This window comes from Agrilus planipennis, unplaced genomic scaffold (assembly GCF_000699045.2).
Source record: "Agrilus planipennis isolate EAB-ADULT unplaced genomic scaffold, Apla_2.0 scaffold123, whole genome shotgun sequence".
Taxonomy (NCBI): domain Eukaryota; kingdom Metazoa; phylum Arthropoda; class Insecta; order Coleoptera; family Buprestidae; genus Agrilus; species Agrilus planipennis.
Genome location: NW_020438894.1, coordinates 821,084 through 846,181, shown reverse-complemented (window position 1 = coordinate 846,181; position 25,098 = coordinate 821,084). Strand labels below are relative to the sequence as shown.

At 35.6% G+C, this 25,098-nt stretch overlaps 1 protein-coding gene across 2 annotated transcripts in view; it reads left to right on the top strand.

Moving 5' to 3' along the window:
• LOC108739396 overlaps nucleotides 1-25,098 on the top strand; it is a 77,999-nt gene that overhangs the window by 12,422 nt on the left and 40,479 nt on the right. Inside the window, exon 1 of one of the 2 annotated variants that reach the window (XM_018473281.1) lies at nucleotides 18,957-19,682. The exons of the other annotated variant lie outside the window; for it this stretch is intronic. Coding sequence (XP_018328783.1) covers nucleotides 19,663-19,682 — 20 coding nt within the window. The 5' untranslated portion in view covers nucleotides 18,957-19,662. Of the gene's footprint in view, nucleotides 1-18,956; nucleotides 19,683-25,098 lie in introns of those variants that run through there. 2 annotated transcript variants of the gene reach the window in all.

Below are 25,098 nucleotides of genomic sequence, written 5' to 3'. Positions count from 1 at the left end.
GTTTAATTCAACTGTTTGCAATGCTTTAGTATAATTTAGTACATACACAATGTAGAGTAAACAAAATGTTCAAAAGAAAATAATATTATCTGGATGGGTTTTTCTATTAAAAGAATATTTTGGGCGCTCCCCCCTGTAAATTGCACACACTGCAATCTTTTTCGTTAAGGTTAGCGAGGTTGAGTTTGCGAAAAGTTAAACTATTGAAAAACGAATCATCCAACTTTCACATAATGGTGACAACAGTGTAACAAAAATTATGCATTTCCGGACGTTGAGCTGCGTGATTTCGCTAGACGATAAAGGTATCTATGTATACCACACGTACAAACATATATCTATATATACATATATTCCTACGACATACGGGTTTCAAAGGATGATAGTAATAATAATAATAACGAGACGAAGAAAAACGGACTAGAAGAAGTTTAGTGGCGCCACGAAAAGTTCGCGAAGTATATGTTGCATATACATATAGGATGTGATCTAGAATGAGCGGGGTGTTTGTTATTTCCAGGTACCCTGGTCATTGACTCCTTCGTAAAATATAAGTAGAAGTAGAAGAAGTAATAGCTTCTCGTCTAGGTTAACACGATCCATCGTTTTCGTTCACCCGAGCGCGAACGTTTTACGACATTGTTTTCGTACACCCTGGTGACAAACAGAACCGTGGACAAGATTAAGTACCTGCAGTTATCCGTCTTAGCGAAAAACGGTGGTTAATCGAAAAAGGGTATGTACTCAAAAAGCGGCCGAAACAAACGAAGGAGCCCTTGCTGTGAAAAATAACAGCTACGTAAATATACATAAACAATGCAAATCGCGTTAACGTTTCCTTTATAGAAATAAATATAACAGAAATACTATCTACGTTCCACGTATGGATCAACAAACGTTGGCTTTCAGACTTGTCTTTTCGGTGTTCCGATAGGAGTATTAACAAAATTTTCTAGAGATACTGCACACTGCGTCGAGAATAAAAGCGCCCACCTACGAGATTCCGTTCCGAAGATATGACTGCAGATAGTTTCGGTTAGGTATTAACTTCGAAATCTAGAATTAAATGTTTAGGAGAACATTTCTGGCGAACTATTAAACATAGCTTAAATATTCTTTCACCAACGGTTGACCTGTTCCGTCGCGTGCAGGAAAAATTTAAATTACAAAAAAAAATAATATATTCCGGCTACAGCTCGAAAAACGTCAAACTTAGGAGCTGCGCGCTAGCGAACATGGCCGCGGTTAAAAATCCATAGCTCCGCAGATGTACGTCCGATCCGTACCAGAATGGGCTCGTTCGAAGCCCAATGAATGCGGCAAGTTTTCGACGGAAGCAGTTTTCTATCGTGACACTCCTGGTCTGCGTCAGAGTCGACCCAATCCGCGGAATTTGCTTTTTGTTCGTTTTAGCGTGTTCCTGAGGTCACAGGATGGCCCTTATTCCCGGACTGAGTTGTCCGATCTGTATGGGAGTGTTATCAAAATTTTTTAGAGATACTGCTCTCTTCGTCAAGTGCCCAGCTACGAGGTTCCGTTTTGGAGTTACGACTGTCGGATGTTTTAGCCAAGTTTACTTTCGAAATCGAGGAGTAAATGTTTAGGAGAACATATCTGGCGAACCAATAAAGATAGCGCAGAAACTTTTTCACCAACGGTTGGTCCGTACCCAAGTGCACAGGAATAATTTAATTTGGAAAACAGTTTTAAATTCAATTCGTACAATTTGCGCTATCGTTCGTTTTAGAGTTTTTCTGAGTCCACAAGATGGCTCATATTTTGGGACTGAGTGGTCGAATTCGATGGATGTATCATCAAAATTTTCTAGAGAAACTGTCCACTGCGTCTAAATTGAAAATGCTCATAATGTAGCTATGATTTAGACAATAAAAATGTAATGCGAAACCCAGGGAAAAAACATTTTTATATGTGTGTGTATATGATATAGATAGATAGTATGTATATCATGGCAGGATTCGTGGCGCCTAACGAAATACTTGTGTTAGTCATGTTTGTGTATCTAAAACCAGTTAAAGAGACATTAAGTTGAGTGTACATTACCGATTTACCTACTTTGTGTATCTTTTTTAGCAAAGAAAAAACAATGTTTCCATTAAATTTGTATGTACGTTTTTACTATCAATTTAAGATGCACCTAGTCAATAGGTACATTAGAATTAATAACAACTGAAAATTAGCAGTTGGATGTAAGTTCTTAGAAATAAAACTTGAATTACTTTGTATACCATTGCATAAGTAGTAATGTAATGAAAAAGGTCAAGTATGCTACTCGTGTATTATTTTTATCACGTCTTGGTAAATATGGCTAAATAAGGTAAAACTTCGACCTTCTTTTGCACTAAGGGATGAGAAATGAAGGAAATTTCGAAAGGTATTTTACTTAAATAATTTGATTGATTTCTTGACCCTTCACATCATCCTCTCTCTGCTTTTCCTTATTAACTTGCTTAGTACCCTTTGCTCTCCTAGTAGATACCTTTTCTGTTACCTACTCATTCCCAGCCTCTTCTTTCCAGGATATATTCACCATCAGCCTAAAACGCTTTTCCGCCGCGACCATCGTCTACGTTTCGCACCAGTAAAACTCCAAACATAACCGCAAACAATATACTAAATTTTAGAACTGTTCAAGCGCATGGAGGTTATTTCTTTTTATTAAAGGCGACTAGACCCTGCACTACCCTTTGTTTTCTATTTCTATCGCTCCTACCATTTATCAGTTATCTGACAAAACCTTTTAATAGACTAAGCCATAAAAGCTACCTAGGTACTTGAAAAGCGTGTCTGTCTATCACTAAAGATATAGGTCGTCTGCTACTAGCCTAAGTAAACTAAAAAATTAATTTAAAATAATTACGAATAGTGTCGCTGGCTCTTTCACGCCGTTTGGAAGTTATTTTATCTTATAAATGTGAACAGTCCGTCGAAAAAACTCTTAATATGTGAATCCACATAACACTTTATCAAATCCAGTGGCTACATTCTTAGAAGACGTGCAGGTTTGGTATTAACCGAAAGCACTAAAAAGAAAGTTGCAGTCACTCCATAATAATGATTGGTCGTGCTGGGCCTGCCTTTTACAATTTGTTACTTAACAAGCAACAAGAAAACGTGTGTTATTCGTTTAAAAATTTATTTAAATGTTAAGTAATAAAATTTATGATAAACGAACTGAACGCTGAATAGTAAAAGTTTGGAATCGAACATTACAAAAATATTTCTATGTGGTCCGTTACTTATATTATGGTAATATTGGAGTGAAACTGGACAAATTTCCTTACAGGTAGCTATTGTACGTACCTACTGCCTATTACTGTAGCAATAAAGGACATATTTCCTTACATTTTTGAAGTTGTGAATAGAATAGCATAAAAGAGTTGCACCTACCTTAATGGAAGATGCATTGTTGACTGTCGCACGGTCCGTCTGCAAGGTTCATCTGAAATAAAAGGATATTACTAATTAAAATGTCTGCACATTTGTTACGTATGTAGATATGCATGAGCAAATGTCTCACAAATCTCTCATCAAAAGAGCTCCAAACCGAAGCCCTTACTTACGGAGGTTGGGTCCTTGAAGACCCAGTTATGTTTTAAAATCCAAGGACGTTGAATTACCAATTATTTTGAAATTAAATTGGGACCAAAGTCCCAAGCACTTTAATAAAGCTTCAATTTCTTTTATTTGAAATAAAATACATCTCCAAGCACGAAGCATCAGCAAAGCTCTGCGTCATATCATTTTTTTCGCAATTTAAGTAATAACAATCATTCCTTTTTTTCTATTTAATCGTCAACACGATGAAAAACTTTTGGATACTCGTTTTGCTTAATTGGCCTTTCTATCGGATGTTTCACTAGCTTCGGTGGTTCGCGTCGTCATCAAGGAACCTTAACTTTTTCAGTTGCCAATTTATTCTAATGCCCTAATAAACAGATTACAAAACGTATTTTGTGACGCGAACCTAGAAACTTCCTTATTAAATAGCTGAGTTCTCTTGAGTATTTGATTATAGCAGTTGCAATACGTATAATGTTTACATATGTACAATATTATATGTAACCTGGGTACATATTGTAAATTCTACAATTCCGTTATTTCATAGTAAAATCCCGTTTAGAAATTAGTTTTTCAAGTGATAACATTAACAAGTAAGTAGATAGTTGTAAATACTGTAGGTACCACATCACACATGAAAAAACGGATCCGCACATTCCACACAAACACCGCACCGATGAATATTGTGAATTAAACATTCCGAACAACATATCGTTGGCATAGTTTGTTAATTGTAACAAGGTATTTATTATAACATAAATTTACGTGCCTGTTATGTACTACGTAAACCGTGCCGCCGATTCAGTTTGACAAGTAGATACCTTTGTAAAGTATTATCTAACACTATTTTAGAGAATTAAATGTAATATCTGTATTATCTGGCTTACATGGAGCAACTTCGATTTGGTCGGTGAATTCGAAATATCGATCCACGTCTTATGGTTTCGATAAATTGTTTAAAAATGTATGGTTGCCCCTTATACTTCAGATGTAGGCACTTCTATATCTATATTATGTAAAAATATTCAATACGCGGACTATACCAAAAAGAAATTAAGTGAAGTCTGAATAGAGCTTTACTGTCATTGTTCCCTTACAAGAAAAATAGCAGAGCTTTTCATATTACTAAACACAAATAAATAACGGATTTAAAATTAAATCATAGTTCCTATTTAATGTTGAGGTATACTGCAAGAGTTATATATTTGCGACAGTTATTTTCGTTGTGTAGCATCGTTAAATTCACTAAACAGTCGAATTAAGAACCTCGCCTTTTTTTTGAAGTCGAAGTTAATTTTCCAATTTACATAAAAAGTCTATTATTTTCCTATCTACAGTGTAAGTACTTAATGAACGTTTCATTTTTTTTTGCTTTGAATTTTCTTATGTAAAAACTAGCGCTTATCTTCATTATAATTTAAACATTTCGATATTTCAACATAGTTTAAAACTAATAGTGAAATTATGGCATTGATGACACGATAGCTTTCTTATTACTAGTAAGAAAACACGTCGTAAACAATTTATTGTACTATATTACAATGATAATTACCAAAACTGCTGTTTAAAGTCAATAAAATGTTATAAAATTTAATGATTGCCAATATGTAGTTCACTTTAAATCGTTGCGAAATATTCTACATGAATCTGCGTTTTGTTTAAAATGTGCATTGTGGTGTATTATCCACCGTTATTTTGATTATTTATATTATATTTCGGTATATGTTGTAAAATTATTGAGTGATTACATTTACGTCATCCGCATTCTGTGTATCTATGCACCAATCCAAAAAGCGCACACTGAACTCGCTTGTAGGTAATAAATAATATATGTACATAGGTAGAAAATACGATATGAGCTGCACCCGAGAATTACAGGTTACATTGTTTTAAGGGTAATCAAGTAAGGTGGACGTATGCCACAGCTATCTTTGTAACATGCGTATGTATACGTTCTGGTTTCTGTATTTTACAACGGAAAATAGTTAAATAAATAATTAGTTCATATGTAATCTTTCAAAAAAGTTACTAGAACAATAAATAATTCGTGACCATTTTTTATTTCAGGAACGACAGTGATAGTCCTTTCTGAAATTTGCGGGATCATCCTTCACCGTTAAACTGTGACCGCTTGTACGTATACGAATGTAGACCTCGTAAAGATTCGGCGTCCTGAACGGTTACACTCGAATTTTAAATAACCCTAGTGTTTGCATAGTCAAGAATGAAAACGTGACGAATTATTTACAGAAGTTCGAAATGGGATACATAATGTATTCTTGTGTACACTTGAATGAAATGTAAATTTCGTCATTTTAACATAGTCTTTGAATAAATGTTTCCATTGCTTCTGCAATTTTGCCAACCGGTAAGTGACTAGAGTGCCAGAGCAATGAACGATTTCTTCTTCATTGTGGGGTGGTACATAGACTTTTGCAAAATGCACAATGCAGCTGTGTAAAAGTATTATTCTATATCTAATGATAATGTTGAAAGCTAGTCATTCTGATGCGGCCGGTACAAAAAGATAGAGAAGTATTATTTGTCTTCTTTGGAAAGAGGCTGCCTCATGCTGAACAGATTGAAAAATGGAACCAAATCGTACATATTCGTCTACCCAATAAATAAACGAATAGTGCTTGTACAGTTGGGTTAAGATATGATGCATGATCATACACACAGGATGTACCACGGGAGGAACTCCCTCTGAAGCGTCAGGGGCCCTCAATAGAGGGGTTTTTCTGTGGAATCGAAGGCACGACGACGACTCTTGATCTCCTGTGTTGTTGAAAACGTTGAGCGTGTGCTTTCCGATCGTCGATTGCTGGTAAACTAAATTTGGGAAAACCATGTGATTCTATCGGAAGATTGTCAAATTGTATTGGATGGATATTTCACTATGACGACGAGCTTGCACATTCAGCATCAGATTGTCTGTTAATTTGTGGCCTGTAATTTGATCACCACCACCACGGATAATAAGTGAAATGACAAGACAGCTAAGGAGTCCGACATCCGAGAACGTTCAGGAGTGTTTTGAACGACGGAAACCGGGATGGGAAAAGTGTATTAACACAAAGAGGGAATATTTATACGATTAATGAAATTAATCAAAGTTCCTATGTAAGTTCGTGTGTTTATTGAACAGACTACATATCAAGATGTTAAATGCAGCGTGTTTTCAATGAACAGCGACACAATGTCATCAAAATGCTTAAATCGCCGTCTACTTACATAGTTTTTGTTTGACTGTGTAAGAAGGTAGTACTTGATCACTTCCAAAACAAATTGGCCATTTTTAACTTAACAGATCGTTGTGGACCTGTGGAATCCAATTTCTTAGGCGCATCGTCATGTTGGGAGGACGATGGCGACGTTTTGTGTTATGGGAAAGTTTTATTACAGACCACTTTGACCGAACCATCTTGTGTCCAGCCGTCATGAGAGCACGGAGTACGGCGTATTTTCGACTGCCCACGCATGACCTCATGTCAGATCGACGACGGCGACGAACAGACGGCGGTCGACGCTGTCGGCAACGACACGCGGGTCGCTTTCTTGGTTCTCTCGGTGCTTTTGATCAACTGCTGTGTTACAGGTCGTCATATGCCAGAGAAAACTGAATAATTGGCATCGCGGCTTGTTACTGCCCGTTTTTACCCTTGTTAACGCATTCGTTGAGCACTAAACGTTTCAAAATGGTATTTTCGTGCAGACTCTGACTGCGATTAAACGAAAACTATTACGTTGACCCATTTATTCATACAATAATTGACAGGCTAAATAACACGAAAATTTATAGCTAGCAGTTTATGTGGCGTTCCATACATTGAGAAAGCTTTTAATTTTTAATGTAAGTATTAACACTTGGTTTCAGTGTGATCTGTTAAGACAAGCACTCGCTACGGTTACGATCTAACAAAACATTTAAAACTTAAATACAAATCATATAACAACACTGTCATTGTCTTTCTGTAAAGATAACTACGGTTTCATCAGTTACAGTTAATTGAAAATACATATACAAATAGACACAGATCCTTACGGAACATATGATAAAGTTTCAAAAGCTCTAGCAATTGGGAAAGGCTTGATTAATATGGCTGATTTTATGTTGCACATTTAAAATAAATATCTGCACCTTGAATCAGTGACAGTTCATTTAATAATTTAATGCACATCGAAATATTTTTTTGTTAAATTTAGTCAGCATCTTTTTGACTCGCTAGTAACCAGTGACATCGGTTTGATGGTTATATTGCCGGCTCCTACCAGGGTCCTTACCTAGTCGTGGCTGTGGGAGGCCCAATACCCGTACGGGGTTACGTTACGGGGAGGCTTAAGGACCCCCGTGTGTCTAGAGGCAAAGCGCAGGTGGGAAATAGCCCACCAACATGGGGCGAGCATCCGGAAGCACGGTGAGCTGCAGCAAGATGCGAAAGCCCCGAGGGGAAAGTACGATACAGCTTGCATTCGAACGCGCGTTGTAAGTATATCATAGACGCGGTAGGCTGACATGGGGTGTTGCCGGCCCCCGTCGATATAGCTTGCATGGAAAGGGGGGCTCTCCCGTTTCGGTCACCGACACCTTCAGTGACAATTACATGGGAACCTTGACAAGCGCCGAAAAGTCAGCGGTCCTCTAGATCAGAGCTGGTTAGTGTGGGTCACTCCATACCCTTTAATGAGTATGAGAGAATTAGTAACGATGATTCTTTTTGCTTTGTTATTTTCTTCTCCTTTCCGCTCCTATATCAAGCCCCTTCATCCCGTAGACAAGCAAAGCCCCTCTCGCAACTCTAATAGTATCCACGAAAATTTTCTAATGATCGTCCCGCAGCTCAGGGGTAGCGTGTACCGGACTACAGTCGCATTACTATACCTGAGGAGCACTTGGGAGTCAAATGAGCCGAGTTTGCCCGGCTCTGTTCTAGATGGCGCCCTCCACGCCTATATCCAAGGCGAAATAAGTATACTGGCACAGTGATATGCACCAGGCGGGGTCACAGAGTTGACGGTAACCTGTCGCATTAGGGGAGTTACGACGTGAAGCGTGTAGAACAGAGCAGCTATACATGGATCGGGTGTGCAGTCTGCATTAGCGGGGCTGTAGACTGTGGGAACACTCGGTATAGTATATAATTCGTAGACATACGTTACATGCACATGTATGCAAACGACTCTGCATTTCTATCGTCACTATCTATTGACCAAAACTAGGTCAACCATCAAACACGGGCCAATAGTATAAATACTGTGTAAATATATTGAATAAATCAGTCTCGCAAATACTCAGCTTTTTCTGTCTATTGGCCTCGCAAATAGACCATAGTCACATCATCATCCAGCTGCAATCTTGCAGATAGACTGGAGCCTGGTAACTTTATCTGTTAGCGTCACGCACGACACATTGGTGACCCTGACAAGCAACTGCGCCTTCTGATCCTCATACCGGAAAGATCGTCGTCATCTAAAGCACCATGTTAACAAAAGAGTAACTCAAGCCGCATCAACATGGCAACTCGCCGTCGCCCCAGCATCCGTCGACCGCTTGGCAGTCAATCTGCCACCCTTCGCCTCTTCCGACCAGGAGTTATGGTTCTGTATGGCAGATCGCAGTTTTGATGCCTCTATGATCACTTCGGAAGCCACCAAATTTGGTTATGTACTTAGTAATTCTAATCCCCGATATGCCGCAGGAGTACGAGACATCATCGTCAACCCTCCGGAAGACAAATCATACAGCACAATTAAGGCAGCGCTCATTCGACGACTAGGTGTTTTACAACAGGCACACACCAAGCAACTCAAAAAAAGGGTACTTGGCGATCTCAGTTCCTGCGTCATCTTCGTAATTTTAGGTGAGAGCAGAACAGCTGCGGAAAGCAAAGCATGTAGTAGCTCGGGCGGACCGGAAGGCTGTAGGGTGTCCGGAGTTAACACCGGAATGCCCAAACCGCTACCTCGGAAGCGAGGGGGGGTGGTGCAAAGTAGTTTAGCTTCTTTTTCTTCTTAGCCAATTGATGTCGGTCCGCATGTTGGGTTGGGGAGCTGCGAAGCAGGGCGTCCAATTTGTTGCATAGTCCCCGAGTTGAACGCTTCAGGATTTGGATCGGTCCGAGCTAGAGGATTACTCGCCTCCTTAATCCTCAGAGACTTCCTGGGACCAGTCCGTCTGACAAAGGGGAGGCTCAAGTAGTCTTCTCATTCCATCCTGGCACAGCTTTGGTGATTTGTCGTGTGAATAAGGTAGATGCCGCACGTGAAATTTTCATTGGTTATCTTGCCGATGGGTACTGCTGAGACCATGCAAATTTGAAATAGCGATCCACATTTGGTAGATTTAACAAAATTACCATCAAACCGAAACTACTGGAAACCACAGAATCGCAGTAAGATGGCTTCTTAGAAATGAAACAAACAACTACAAATATGTAAATAAGTCTTTGGTATCATACATGGACCGTTTTTAGTAGTGCTCTTAATTTTTACCAGAAGTAAGCACGTACCTATGTCGTAATTTTATTTATTAAGTTTTTCTCTGACACGTAAAATGATTATATTTTAAACAAAACTATTTTAAGGTCCATTACAACCGTTTTACCAGTTTTATGCCTATCTGAACTGTAACATGAATTTCCATAAATTTGAATGCATTATGGCTTGATTAATAGCTTTAAGTAACACTTAATCTGTGTATATCATCCAGATAAGTATTTGCAGATTTGATTTTACTAATTTCAGTGGACCTTAGAGGATGTAGAAAGGGCCTAACAATAAAGCTAACTACAATAAAGCCGAATGTTTTCCTAGCGTAGCGTACCGATTACAAAAGTCATACAAAGTAAAATTCAACACAAATTTTTAATTCAAAGTTGGTTTATTACAATTTAGTAAGACCAAATGTATCTGTTATGAATGTGTTTCATGAAAAACTAAAAAATTGAAAACATATTATTATTGTTTTTTTATTTTATGTTGATATGCCTATTTGTGTTACGCGTGTGTTATAATTATAGCAGTAGCAGCAATAAAAACCTACACATTTTCCGAACCTAAAGCAACCGATGCGATAGACGAAAACGGGCTAATAAGAATGCATCGTTCCACTTATGTGAAGCAATTTGGTATTCATAAATGGTTAGCGATAATGAGTTGCATTTACAACGTATTAGAAAATGAAGTTTATGTTTCACATTAACAAGATTAAACACCACCGTAACTATACCTACACTGGTCAAAATGTGATGTTACATTTATTTCTGAAAACTCGTTTCAAAATCTTCAGGATATTGTTCATTAAGCGGGACCTTTCAACTTTTTGATACACTTGTGAAATGTAAAGTAATCACGATAGTATTCGTTTCGGGGAGTTTTGTAAACTTTGACCGAAATTCACGAATTCGATAAACAATGGAATATGGCAAATAAAAATTTAGAGGCGAGGGAAAAGAAAAATAAGAATCACCTCCGGTCGCGACCAGGCGGCGTTTAGTGGAATGTTCAAAACAAATAGAGCCCATAGTGGCTGCGTTATGTACATTATCGGCTGCCCACTGTTAATAAATTCTAAGCTACCTACTAAAAATGTTTGTCAACGAATCTACCAAGAGGATACATATTCCTAGAAGAGCCAACTGTCACCTCTTACTGTCTATTTCGAATGTTACTCAATTTATTGCTCACTGAATGCGATAATAAATGCTTTTCCAGCAATGTTAAGTAAGCGGCAAGCATAGTTACATTTTTCGAAACATTTTATGAAAAACTCTGTCACGAAGAATTTGTTCGTTGTATAAAATATCATTCAAAAATAGCAGCCAAGAACAAAATGAAGATCGGTCAAGATCATGAGAGTTTGCGTAAAGGTTATACACTGACATTCACTTTTTCACTGTAACATCCCTTTTTATATTTTTTTATGAAATATGCCCAATCTATTGTTATTATAAGTACCTATATCTATTAATCTCTATGGAACTCAATAAGAAATAGGCGAGATGGGTGGGTAGGACACCGTTTCAGAAGTACCTTTGACTGGTCAAAGACATGTTAGAGGCACAAACAGGAGTTAAAAGGAGTAGAGGATGTGGGATGTCCTAGTTTTGAGGAAATGCGAGAATTAGTTGAGAATAGGAAAGAGTGGAGGTGTGTGTCTAAGCAGTTTTAGTGCCTACTGACAACCTATGATGATGACCTGTTAATGTTATTAATTACTCAATAATAATAATAATAATAATGCACAATTCAAAAAATTCAATAGGTTTTGATTTAAACTGGAATATTTACCTACACTGTGGTAATAAGTTTACAATTTCATGGCATTACGTTTTAAACTGTAAATATTGTTGTTTTGTTTCCAAAAAGCAAATAACTTTAACTTTAAAATCGAATAAAAAAAATTTAAATGAAATTCTATCAACATATCACTTAAACGGTGAATATATTTCTCTGTCAAAGTGTATAATCGATATAATTCACGCACTTTAATGAATAATAAATAAAAGAAGACAGTTGTTCTCATGAATGACGGATTTTCATGAATTTTGTGTCCTCGACCGCTCTTTGCTAAATATTTAATGCGATCTGAGTAGACGAAATAATGGTTTTTGAGACAATCATTAATTTAAAAGTATAAATTGGTATTTCTGACGGTATTGTTTTTTATACAGATAGAATTCCAATGTCAAAGACAACAAGTTTCGCACTTTCTTATATATGTACATAATCACAAAACTCATGTTATGTAATTCAGACAAGCAGCAGTATTATAACAAATTAAAGTCTGTTAAATAGTTTTCTGTAATGGTAAAAAAGAAACACTGTGCAATATTTTGTTTGTAAGGCAAGATGATAAATAACATTTATTCAGTACACGTACGCACATAGGACAAAAAAAAGTGAAGAATTAGTTGGTACGATTTTGGGGTACCTACAGTTCCACAGAATAATAAACATGCACCAAAAATATTGAAAAGGTTTAGCAAATAAGTAAAGTTGTCGGTTTTAATCGGAAACCCTCCACTCCACTAGATTGTTTGAAGTAAAAGTGTTTTCTAGCACTATTTTCTTTTCCGGTTAAAATCAACGGTTTTTATTATCGTCGTTGAATTTTGATAAACAACCCCTTCGTTTAAGTCTCTTACTGCAGTATAAATTATAAATTAGGAGTTTTTCTAGTGGTCTGTCTCTGTACTTCCTCGTTCAATTTCTGTAAAAAAGTTCCTGGATGACCTATACATTGCTTACACAGTTTTTAATCGATTTACAATCACAAAATGCGATCGGTAAAACATATTAGCAATTACATCAGCATATGCTGGGTCAACGTTTGCTGTTTGACATTAAATTTCAATTTAGACGAATTATACGTAGAGATAAGTAGTAAAAAGGTTAGTTAGCTTTCGAAGCATCTGATGTTATTAGGAGAGATTAGATCTTGATGTTTGGGCCATACCTTTTTCCTACCTACAAAGGAAATCTGTAGTAGGAAGTCATGAAACCATTTGCTATACCTATTAATTACTTAATTTATTTCATACAAAATATGGCGGTAAAATTAGGTAAGTATACGCGTTATGAAATTGAATCGTGTATTTTATCAAACAATAAGTAACAGGTTACTTTTGAATGGCATATTTCAATGACAAAGGCAAAAAATGAGAGAGAGATCTATGGAAATTCCGTCACGAAGCCTACATATTCATCATTTACCTATGCACTTAATTTGAATTTTAAACCACGTAATTGCACATGCATATGTATGTATAGCAATTACAAATTTCAAAGTAGCTAGTAGTTTCCATTTTAATCGTAGTGTTTCATAATACCCTTTGTCGACTGCATCTGTAGCCTGTGAAACAACAATGAAAAAACGCTCGAGTAGATTACGATGTTTACCAAATAAATGAAATTCTTGAGATAAGATGCTCAAGAGCACACTTGCTAATAATAGTAAACGAACCAAATGAACTGCAAGTACAACAGGTAATAGGTACCTACCTAATAGATATAGAATCGCTCGTTCGCTGGATTATTATTATTAGGAAATTAATTTCCAGGTGAAGTCTACCTAATTATCATTTGCATGAATGGCTGGCCCTTAACAACATTTTTATCACTAATCGTAAGTCAATAAGATTAAAAGGTATTAATTGATTAGTATCGAATCAACAAATGGTATAAGATGAACATTTTTATTCTTATACAAACAATAAAACTATTCAGACAGAATTTTTTTTTGAAACAATGAAAAGCCATCGAAGCCTTCGGAGGAGTTGGCCTCAGAGCATTACAAAACTTTTTCTTTCACGATTAATAATCGAATTGAATTAATTAATTAATTAATTAAAAGAATCATAAATTCAAATTTCCCTGTGAAACAATATACCCAATACAACAGCAACAAAATATTGTTTATAACTTATTATTATTAGAATAAACTGAAATGTGTCCTTTATCAAAAAGAATGCGACTTGGCGATAATCAGAAACCAATAATAAATCAATTTACGTTATTTTCACTTAAGCTGAAAACTACAAATACATCTGGAATTTTATTGAGTCTAGCTAATAACATTAATTTTATACGTTTTTGCCGAAAAGTCCTTTATAGATAATAGTTTCATTTCATACTTTCATATTTCTCAATTTTATCTGAAGATAACGATAATATAATTGGAGTTAGCATAAACATGTTAAAGCAACGTAAATTACTGACATATTGTGTAATTTGTAATAAATGATTGATTTACCGAAAATATAGACGATTGTGCAGAGATAAAGAGTACATTTTCTATTTTTTTCCTACATTGGTCAAGCTTCGTCACAAAATAAATTGGTACCTAGGTAGATACTTAGTACTACTTATATTAGTACCTACCTACGTACGTACCTACTGTCCATTAAATCAGCAAAGATAAGTTATTCCTTACTCTGAGGGGGGGGGGACAATGATGGCTGAAGAATCTAATGAGTGCTGATATTTTGATATCTTCATTGCTAATACAAGCTTTTGTCAAAAATTACAAACATCATTCCTTATTAAATAGCTTATCCGGAATTAGATTATCTTTTGGCAAAAGTTCGGATTTTGTTTTGTTTCTATAAAATCAGGTTAATAAACATGTGTATTTATTATCACCTCTTTCTGTTTTGAATACATTCATGTTCATGTTCTCAATGTTGTCACATATACATAAATACAACTTCCTGTACCATGCCCCATATTCTTCGCAACACACCATAATGAGCAGATCTTGTAGGATGTGTTATTTCTGGTAAGTGAGTTATTGTCTGTGCGTACCACAAACCATAAAATGAGAGCAAAGCAGCAAGAAAAAAATGGGGCGGGTATGGTGTTGCCACCACTTATGTAAGTATGCACCTATACTCATAGGAACACCCATACGTACATATAGGTACATTATACCTACACCACCTAAGCGCAACATCATAATCTGTTTATCTAATAAAAATATAGAATGTTTTTCTAATTTAACTTAAACTATTTAAGATATAACTTTTGTAAAACTGCAAGGTGACAATTTAAGAAAACACAAAATTGGAACTTTCACTTATTTTTATTCGACTCGACAAATTTGTTTAGGCCAAAGCGGCCATTTACAAGAGCAAATACAAAAGATTATTAATTGAAAGAATAATAAATTAAAGTGCCCTATAGGGCATATCTATATATGTAAATCTGAAAAGGGCAACCGCTTTATTATCAGTTCTTTATAAACAATAGGGTTGTTTGGTAGTATTATGAAATGAACCGTTTTAAATAAATTAAAACTAGCTTATCCGTAAAAGTGCAATGACTTATCTCAGGATTTCTAAAACTTACAGCAATTGTCTGAAGATAAAATCATTTCGAAATCTAACTAAAATACCGTAGGCATCAGGTTATTGAGAAATACCATCATCATCATAAGGTCGTAAGTCGTAAGACTGGTTGGACACGCACTTCCACTCATTCTTATCTTGAGCTTATCTTCGGATGATCCTAAAACTAGAACATCCCACATCCTTAACTATTTGCGAACAGTAATCTAATGTAGGTCTACCTCTACTCCTCATAACTCCTGTTTTTACCTTTGATATGCCTCCGACTAGCCCTTCATGACAGAGAAGGTGTCCTACCAACCTATCTCGCCTATTTCTTACGGACTTCCGTAGAGTCCTCTGTTCTCCTATTCTTTCTAATACCAATTTCTTGCAAATATTCGTTATTATAACTCTAAAAAGTATATAGTTAAGCAAAACTGAACAACTGGTACAGCAAAAGGAGCAGGCTACCGGAGAAAAACTGACTAAAAGATATGTTCCAAGAACAGCGATATAACTTTCAGAAAAGTTCTATAAATCTTTGTAACTTCAGTAAATGTCATTCGTCAGACCACCATGAAGATGTTCTCCCGAAGACGTAGTATCAGTGGCGACCCGCGGAGTGACAACCGTATCTTCTCATTCGCCAGAAAGGTCGCTACAACATAACGTTCAAGTCTTTTGTACAAAAAAAGGCTACGTTATAGCAATTCTATTGACATTATCCAATATAATCTCTAAGAAACCTTTTCAAACACAAAAACCTAATCCTTATAAACATGCAAAGGAACCATTCATTGCATTTATCATCTAAATATTAATTGCTTAATAATCGTAACTGCGGCCAGCCTGATCCGTTCTGAAGCTCCAATTTTCGATGACGCGTTCGTGAATTAAGAGTATTGTTGGTTTTCAATTCCTTACTCCTAGCCGGAATATCCATGTCGACTTTGGACATTCGGGAGGACACCGGTTCGATTCCGAGTCCGTCTACCCTGGTTCAAGTTTTTTTTTATGATTTCCTTGGATCATTTACAAGTAGGCAAATGCAGGGGCGGTATTATTCCATTTTTTCACTCATTTCTGTCATCATTTCTTCCGTCTCATTATTCTCACCTCAGTCATCAACCACTCATTCCCACGATTCCTAAAAACCTATCCTTCTGCGTAGTCCTCAGGGACTGTCCGACCACCAGCATTAGTAGCTGGTGGGAATGAAACACCCAAAAGTGTTCGTTTATCTCTTCGGGCTGCTCTTCAGCCAGAAATGGGCCTCGTCGCTAGATAAAATTTTGGTCGAAAACAGTTGATCTTCTTCAAGCTTTTTATGCATTACGCATATTATGATCGAGCAATTGTATCATATCCTCGTGTTTTTATCGAGGTAGAAATATACTACAAATGACGGGATACCGCTAATACTGAACAGTCAGTTCGGCAAAACACCGATTACTAGGTAGGTACCTATTTATATAAAAATAGCATTTTTATATAGAATAAGTATCGCAGTCAATTTAAATAAATGGCTACTTTCAATTTCATCTAGGTATTTCTGAATGCAAACTAATAAACATCGTGAATTGTGTGTTACAATTTGAAACAAGTAGATGAAAGGTGTTTTAATAGTAGCTGATTAAAATTATCATTTTTTACTTACAAAGTGGGTATGTATAGTCAAACGCCCAAATACAGGCACTTGGCGGAATAATAGGTCTATCTTAAGTTTAACCAATGCCTTTAAACAAAAACCGAAATGCATTCCATGATTTTGATTTTGATTTTGATTAAAATTAGGCTGGCCTGATTTAATTTTACAATGCATTAGGTGATGGTAAATAACAATTTTGGATGATATTGTTTTCAAATTGCGGTTGTACGTACTCGTTTACAATTCGTTTATCTAACTAAACGTTAGATACCCTAATGTCAAATGTCGGTATACGACAATCCGCCGAACGGTAAGAAACACCGCAGCAGGTACTGCCTTCAAGACCGCCTAATCAGAATTGAAAGAAGTGAATTATTCGTAGTGTCTTCTTTGCGACATAACCACATAGATGTTTGTACCTACAGATAATGTATGCTCATATTGGAGTCAGTGCGGTATAAATGCGCCCGCAATAATAGGACATGTTCATGAAATTTTTAATGCATTGAGTAAATGCTGAACATCCCAATTCAATTATACGTGTACGGCACGGACTTAATAAGTAATAAAATCAAACTGATTGCGATTATAAAAAAATACACCTCACGAGTAAACACATATATTCAGTAGAATTGTCAATATAAAGGTTAACAACCTGATGATAACGCGAAGTTTACCTTACAAATAGCTCAAATACGAGTGGCATCACTATGTACAAACATTTAATTCGCCTCATTGTTTTGGCAGCGTGTGCTTCCCTTTCAGTCGTAGTCAATTAATAATCCAAAGTAATAAGTAGCGTTTAATCGATATAAGTAGGAAGAGTGTGGTGCATATCGAATGCTATTTACGTATTAACCTAATCAAATTGATCGTAGAAAAGTTGAAACAATTTTTTAAACTACGCTTTTTGCATCCCCTTACAGTGCAACTAAATGTCATCCACTCTAATGTCAATAAATGCAATATTTGACAATCCCTGTGAATTCCTGCTGATTTCAAAGCCGCCTAGATTGAATTGACATGTAGATGAATTAGTAGGTACTTCCTTAGATGTCAAAGACAGCTGCAAAAGCCAACAATTCTTTCTTCTTTCGTTATGTTTGGTCACATTAAAGGCAGTATATAAAGTTCCGATTTATTGACGTGTTACGACTTCACTCCATGACCATTTAACGAAATATAACACTATGAGGGCGTTCGGAAAATCTGACTTGACTAGTTTTAATAGCATGCTGAACTATTCACAAAGATTTCTTATTTTTTCTTAACTTACTTATTACGTTCACGCTTTTTAGGTTCATCTTTGTTGTACTAAAATAAACGCATTTTGCTTATGTCGATAAGGTAAAACGTTTGCTATATTTATACCAATACAACGCACGTGGATGTGGGAAAGTCTGGATAAAGCACCGATGTCGAAAGAATGGCTGTTTACCAGGATAATACTAAAAAATTTACTTTGGTAATCTACAGGAAATTCCGCTTTCAGAGATATATTGCCATTGTTTCTAGCAGCAACTAAACATTTAACAACTGAAAATCGTCAGTTTTCGACTAAATCTAAACGAGTCTTTTTTGCTTTCCATAATTTCACTTCGTTTCTATTGGAGGATTAGCATATGCTTAAAATAAGAACATTCAAGTTATTCTGATGACAGAGTACAGAGACTTGAAACATAAAACATGAACAGAATAGAAAATTGGTTCATAACATTTAAATGTAAAGATAATGGAGGAGCATTTCCAGCGTCTTCGAGTAGTAGAGTAATAGTCAACTGACGATACTCGATGTGGTTCCTTTTTTTACCTGGTGGAGTAAGTTGATGGTGTTCGCAGGTTCTTTGAGCGAGCCTGTACCTGGGTTTTTCAGTCGCTCGCTCATAGCGTCCGTCGCGTCCAATCCGTCGATCCAGTCTCGACATCATCATCACCGATGGTGTTGGAATTCATCGGATCTATCCACCGAGCTCTGGTTGCGCAGCGTCAGTTTTTATCAGCGACAAGTAGAGTCGAGAAGGTGCGTAGACAGTTCGCGGCCGCGATACTCCCTCTGTTTACAAATAGCGGGCAGTAATAGCTGCAGGAGCAGTAGTATTATAGTAGTAGTAAAGAGTACGAATAGTACCCGTACGTAGTAGGTGCCGTAGTGGTTGGTAGCAGGTAGTATTGAGACGTGACTTAGTCTGCTCCTGCTGACAATAAACCAATGTTTGGCTACGACGAAAAACAACCGCGATCCTTTCTTCACCTGCATCAGTGCACGTTACCCTTCATGGGAAGTCGCTCGTGTTCCGTTGCTCTTCGCACTTTCCTGGATAATTTTTGATCCTGTACGAAGCACCTGTGGTCCGACGTTACGGATTTTGCTGAAAATCCAGTGTTCAGATTGATCGATTGTCAGTTTTTGTTAGTGTACTAGTGCCTTCCTTATATCGACATTGGTCGATTTGATCTGATAATATTTTTCACACGCACGCACACATATATATATATATATAAATATTTATAAAATTAGTGTTAGTGCGCTCAAGACGCCTTTGTGATTCTACCTAGGATCATGCTGGGTGATGCTCAAAGCGGCACCACTCGCCCCTGACATACTGGATGAGCCCTTATGTGTTCAAGTGAGTACTAACTTACTCCGTCCATAATTAATACGCAACAACAAAACTTTTCTTTCGAGGAAATCCCTTTTTATTGGTAAAATAATTGAAATACAAGTCATAAGAGCGCTCTTGAGGGTATTTTCTACCACATTTAAGTAGTTATATAAATCGAAATTATGTGTAGTTAACTGTTTCGAGAGTATATGCCTTTTACCAATTATATGCACAATAATAACAATAAATCAGAAATCGCATATCAAGTCTCCACTTAGGTTGGTAAAATACATTAGCAATGAATATGATCGATTGCTCTGCGCCAATCGTTCAAATCGTTTACGACACAGATTTAGTCTATAACAGTGAAATTTAATGAAACCAAAATTTTTAACTTAAAGTCATGCAAAAGAGTTTAATTTAGTTTAATTTAATATTATATTGTTATATTCTTCCAACGACCTTTTCTTAATCTGCATACAGTCAAATATCTAGTGAAATTCATGCATTACGGTCTCAAATAAATCAGGATAATAATTCAATTAAACTAACTGAGTTATAGATATTATTACGTTAGACGTTAGGAGATTTAAAATAAATTTTGGGAGCAGGTATGAATATAAATTCCAAATTATTACATTAATTAAGTTTATTTTTGGTAACCTAGAAGATTAACATTCCACCATCCTCCATTCTGAGAACTATTATTTTAAGGATATATGAACCTTTATCAGAAGCATAAAATAATATGCATATTTTCTTTAAATGTTGTGATTATTACAAATATTAATTTGTATTTAATATACTTAGGTGTTCTTTCTTTTGTTTTGTAGAATTATATTGATAACAGAAACCATTTATTATTATTACTATTATTATGATATAGACTTAATGCCACTGCTACATAAGCTAAAGTCCTTTATCATTGTCTGATTGTATTATCTGTTATCAGTTGAATCGTTTTCTTAGTGAAAATATCATTAAAAAACAGAGTTTATTGATTTGCAGTCTCATTTCCTTCATGACATTCGTATAAAATAGCAAACTACTTTTGGAGTTACCGTTGATTTACTGTATTTTCAATGAATTTAGTGTTAATTCTCAGAAAGGATGCCTAGAAAAAGAAAGTGTTTTGTGTGATAGATAGACCTACATTAGGGGCATAATTCTGTTGTCGAATCCAACCGCAATAGTCGCTCATATGGATGCACGTGAGATTTATTAATAATAAAGTGTATAAATTAGTGGGAATTTTGAAACTATTACCCGTTTTAAAAATTAAAACCCTCCTATTATATACCTTCTGTTATTATTTATTGAACATTCGGAACTATTTACCATGTTCTTCATAACAAGTCAAATTAGCATTGACATTTATAAAGCATTAAAAAATTGGATAAATTGTAGGCAAGGATAAGAGGCACTAAAATAGTTCAGTGTAGTGTCCAGTTTGATGCTAATTCAAAAACGGCCAGTGGTCATTGATAATGAAAGTAAATTTACCTAATTATCCGTTCTGTATACCTACATATTAAGAGTATCTTACGTACTATTTCATTTCATTTCTGTTGGATAAAACAACGCTTAATTGAGTTTGATGAAGTGTACGTTTTGTTATAAAGCCTTTAGTAACTAAAAGACAATCGGTCAGCACAATAATTATTGTATGGGATAATAAATACACACTAGTTTGGCTGTGTTTGAAATTGCAAGCTTGATTATTATTTTGCGATATACGATCCAACAACCTACTATTAAAAAGTGCTTCCTATTGTGAATTTAAGGCAGAAGAAAAAACATTACATCGTACTTACGATTAAAGTATAAACTACAGCGTAGGTATAGATAAAATTAATTTTTTTAAATAGTTTTTTTCACTTTCAAAAAGCATTTTTTGAATCTCGTCCCGAAACAACGTCCTGTACTAAAAAAAAAAAAGATAACATAACAAATAGAATATATTAATTAGCAACATTAATAGGTAGGTAGAGGTATACGAGTACATTCAAGTTTAACAAATGTCTAGCCCACAGTAATAAATTATTTAAACTGAATGTGTTAAAAAGAGAAATTTACTATTTCCTGCAAAAATTCCACAGATCGACAAACGTATGATTTCGATATTTTTTTAAAAATTTTACATCACACAATATTCTTCGGTTCGGCATTATTTGATGATTTAGTTTAATAACTGCTACAGATCAAGCGCCATTGTAGTTTAATTTGAATTAACACGATCTTTTTTAGGTTACGTATCCTTTTTTCAGAACCTTCATAGGTATAATTTACTGCACGAAATCTATCTAAAAATTGCTTCATGTAGGTTTAGTTTTTCGAGAATGCATTCATGCAGAGTTTCTCTGAGAGGCTGTGTTTTATATATACAGGGGCGTCGTAACATAAATTAACTAAAATGACAAAATTGGAAGGGTAGTCGGGATATTTCTTTTCAAAGCGCCAAGAAAGGCCACAGTTAATACCATTGTTCGAGCGGACTACCTGTGCATCTAATCGAAACTGCCACCCGCAGATTGTAGCAGGCATTTCTGCCAAGGGAATTTAAGTGTGAAGTTGAACCTTCGGACAAACTAAATGAGCCGAATAATGGTTGGTAATATTTTCTCTTCTAAATTGAGGCTTTACCTTCCAAAGGTGCTAGTGTCGAAGTGAACATTATTGGACGATAGACTTCGTTTACGAAGCAGATCCAATAAACAAATGCCTACACCTTCAGTGTTGTGTTGTTCAAAAATAACAGGAATTTTACTTAAGATTTTAGTAAAATTTTAACATTCCTACACACATTTTTCAATTAGAGTGTCCGTAGGTTATTTTCATCGTTTTCAATAGAGTAAAACAATATTTAAATTATGTACCATAAAAATGACGAAAAACAACCATTTCTGACATTAGCATTTATATGTTTCTATGTACTTACACGTTTCTAACAGATTAACCTATCAATAATTGTGACGATTGTGCATTTTGATTTTTTTAATAAATCCTTCTTAAATTTAATTATCTTCAAATAACGTTGCTTCTTGAAGACACTTGAAGACATCCATTTATAAATAAACAGCGTTTCATAAGTAAAATAATTGTAAGTTACTGGAGTTTTGCATGCGTGCACTTTACCTAGAAGAAATGCATTTGTGACTTTTGAAGTTCAAATATGGAAACTATTTCGCACCTAAATATGTATATCTGCCTTATATTTTTGCTTAATTTATTAAAGCATACGAATAGTAACCTTTGTGGGCAATTATTTTTTACAGAAACTAAACTAAATTAAAGTCGTACAGGGAAGAATGGAATATAGGGCTGAATAAATCTTAGGGGATAACCAATTCGGTTTTAAAAGAAACAGGAGAACACGCTAGAGAATGCTTTTGACAATATGTTAAGTGGGAGAAGATGTAAAGGAGATGAGATTTGAAGATGAGGGGATGATATTTAGAGATAGATAGACGAGTAATATACAGTTTGTATAAAGAGTAGTAGGTTGTTACGGAATTTAAACAACATCGTGGAGAAGTAAAGTATTACGAAGGGAGTTAGACAAGTACTTGTAGATAATAATACATCGTCACCTCTACTTATCAATTTACGTACCGACGATACGACTAATATTACTGATAACAGGACAACATTAGAGTTAGACATCCAGGAACAAGGAATTAGCATGCTTAGATTTGCGAATGATAAAGCAATATTGCGATGTAGAAACGGGCAATAGTTGGAGTAAACCTTGAATGGAAGCGGTTTTGAAGGAAGAGTGAGTATAGCACGAAAATTAATAATTATAAATATTGATAGGTGTGATGTAAAGGATGTAATAGTAGGGTTAGAACTAACATAAAAAATGGGAAACGATAAACCAGAAGGACAGCTTTTCAGACATGCAGGGTTAGTTAGAGACATAGGTATTTTAGACCTGGGCCAGATTACTGTTCACAAATAGTTAAGGTGTGGATTGCTAGAGCAGGAAAAAGAGAAGTGCGTGTCCAAGCAGCCTTTAGGCTGAAGACGTTATGATAACAATGAGAATGTAATATCTAAAAAGCGTTTTCGTTTTTAAGGTTATTTTACTGTTTTAATTTTTGTGCAAGTAGATATTCATTTGTATTAGTGAATTAATTTTTAGATTAATTTTACCTACCCAGAGATTCTTTTAATTTTTTTAAATTTCTAAATTGTAATGCTTCTATAAACTTTACCTAATCATGAAAGGTGAAAAGATTCTCCGATATTTATCGCAACCCGATGTTTTAGTATTATTGGAAGTAATTTTTATTTTCGTATGAGTAAAAAACAACGTGCCCTTGGAATTATAGAAACTCCAGTTGCGTAACAGTGTTTTTTGTTTGTTATTTAAAAATTAACGTTCGCACAGCGTCTATCCTTTTCGTTAAATAATTCTTTTGCAACACCATTCGTATGAAGCCTAAACAGTACGTGGGCATTAAATTATCATGAAACATAAAAATATTGCAAAACACACTGACAAATAACCGAAGTAACTTGATACTAAAAACGTTGTAAACATGACAATTGACTCGGATGGAATAAGGATTGCTTTAAACGACGATTTATAGTGGAATTTCGTACATTACTCCAACAAGGAAGTGGATTGGAAGATATTGTCTTTAAACGCTTAGACCTTAAAGTAAAGGCAGTCCTATACGTATATTATAATATTATTCCCATTCCTTTCCAGTTACGCATATCTACTGACATACGTATTTTAACGTTTGAAAACACTCAAATTTAGAAATTTTCACCCATGGAAAAATATACGTACCTATATTAAAAAGGTCGTACGTTTTTCTCAATTTTCTATCATGACTTATTATATGTGCCCCTAATCAGAGACTGAACAACAACACCCTTTAAGGGTATGTTAGGGTCTGGCTCTAATATGATAATATGTCGGATAAGGTTCGGACCGAAAATTTCCAGGCGGTATAGCATAATTCAGTAGGCAATTTCATTTTAATTTACTAAATTGTACCCAAGTGTTGTGTTACTGCTCGGCTCATTGGTGCTCAACTGATGATGTTATCAGAAAATTTCCCAGGAGAATTGATGATTTACATTGATTCTTTTATATTGTTATGTTGTGCCTTATCATTAAAAATACTACTTGATCCACGTCAGGAGGCCTGCTGTTTATAAATGAAAAACTATCAAAGCTTTGTGGTTGCATTATGATTCAGGTTGAAGGCCCGTGCTCGCGAAAAATTCACGATAAAATAAAAAAGAATCTTGGCAAACTGGAATATCTCGTGCTATCTCAAAAAGGTTACAGCATTGCTGTTCTGAGTATGCTTACAATTCAGATTCATCTTTAATAGGCTCCTAGCAACAACAACAGCACGTTTTGTCGAACCATGAAGTGCATTGCCCATACAGTCACATATTTCAATTGCTCATACCGACC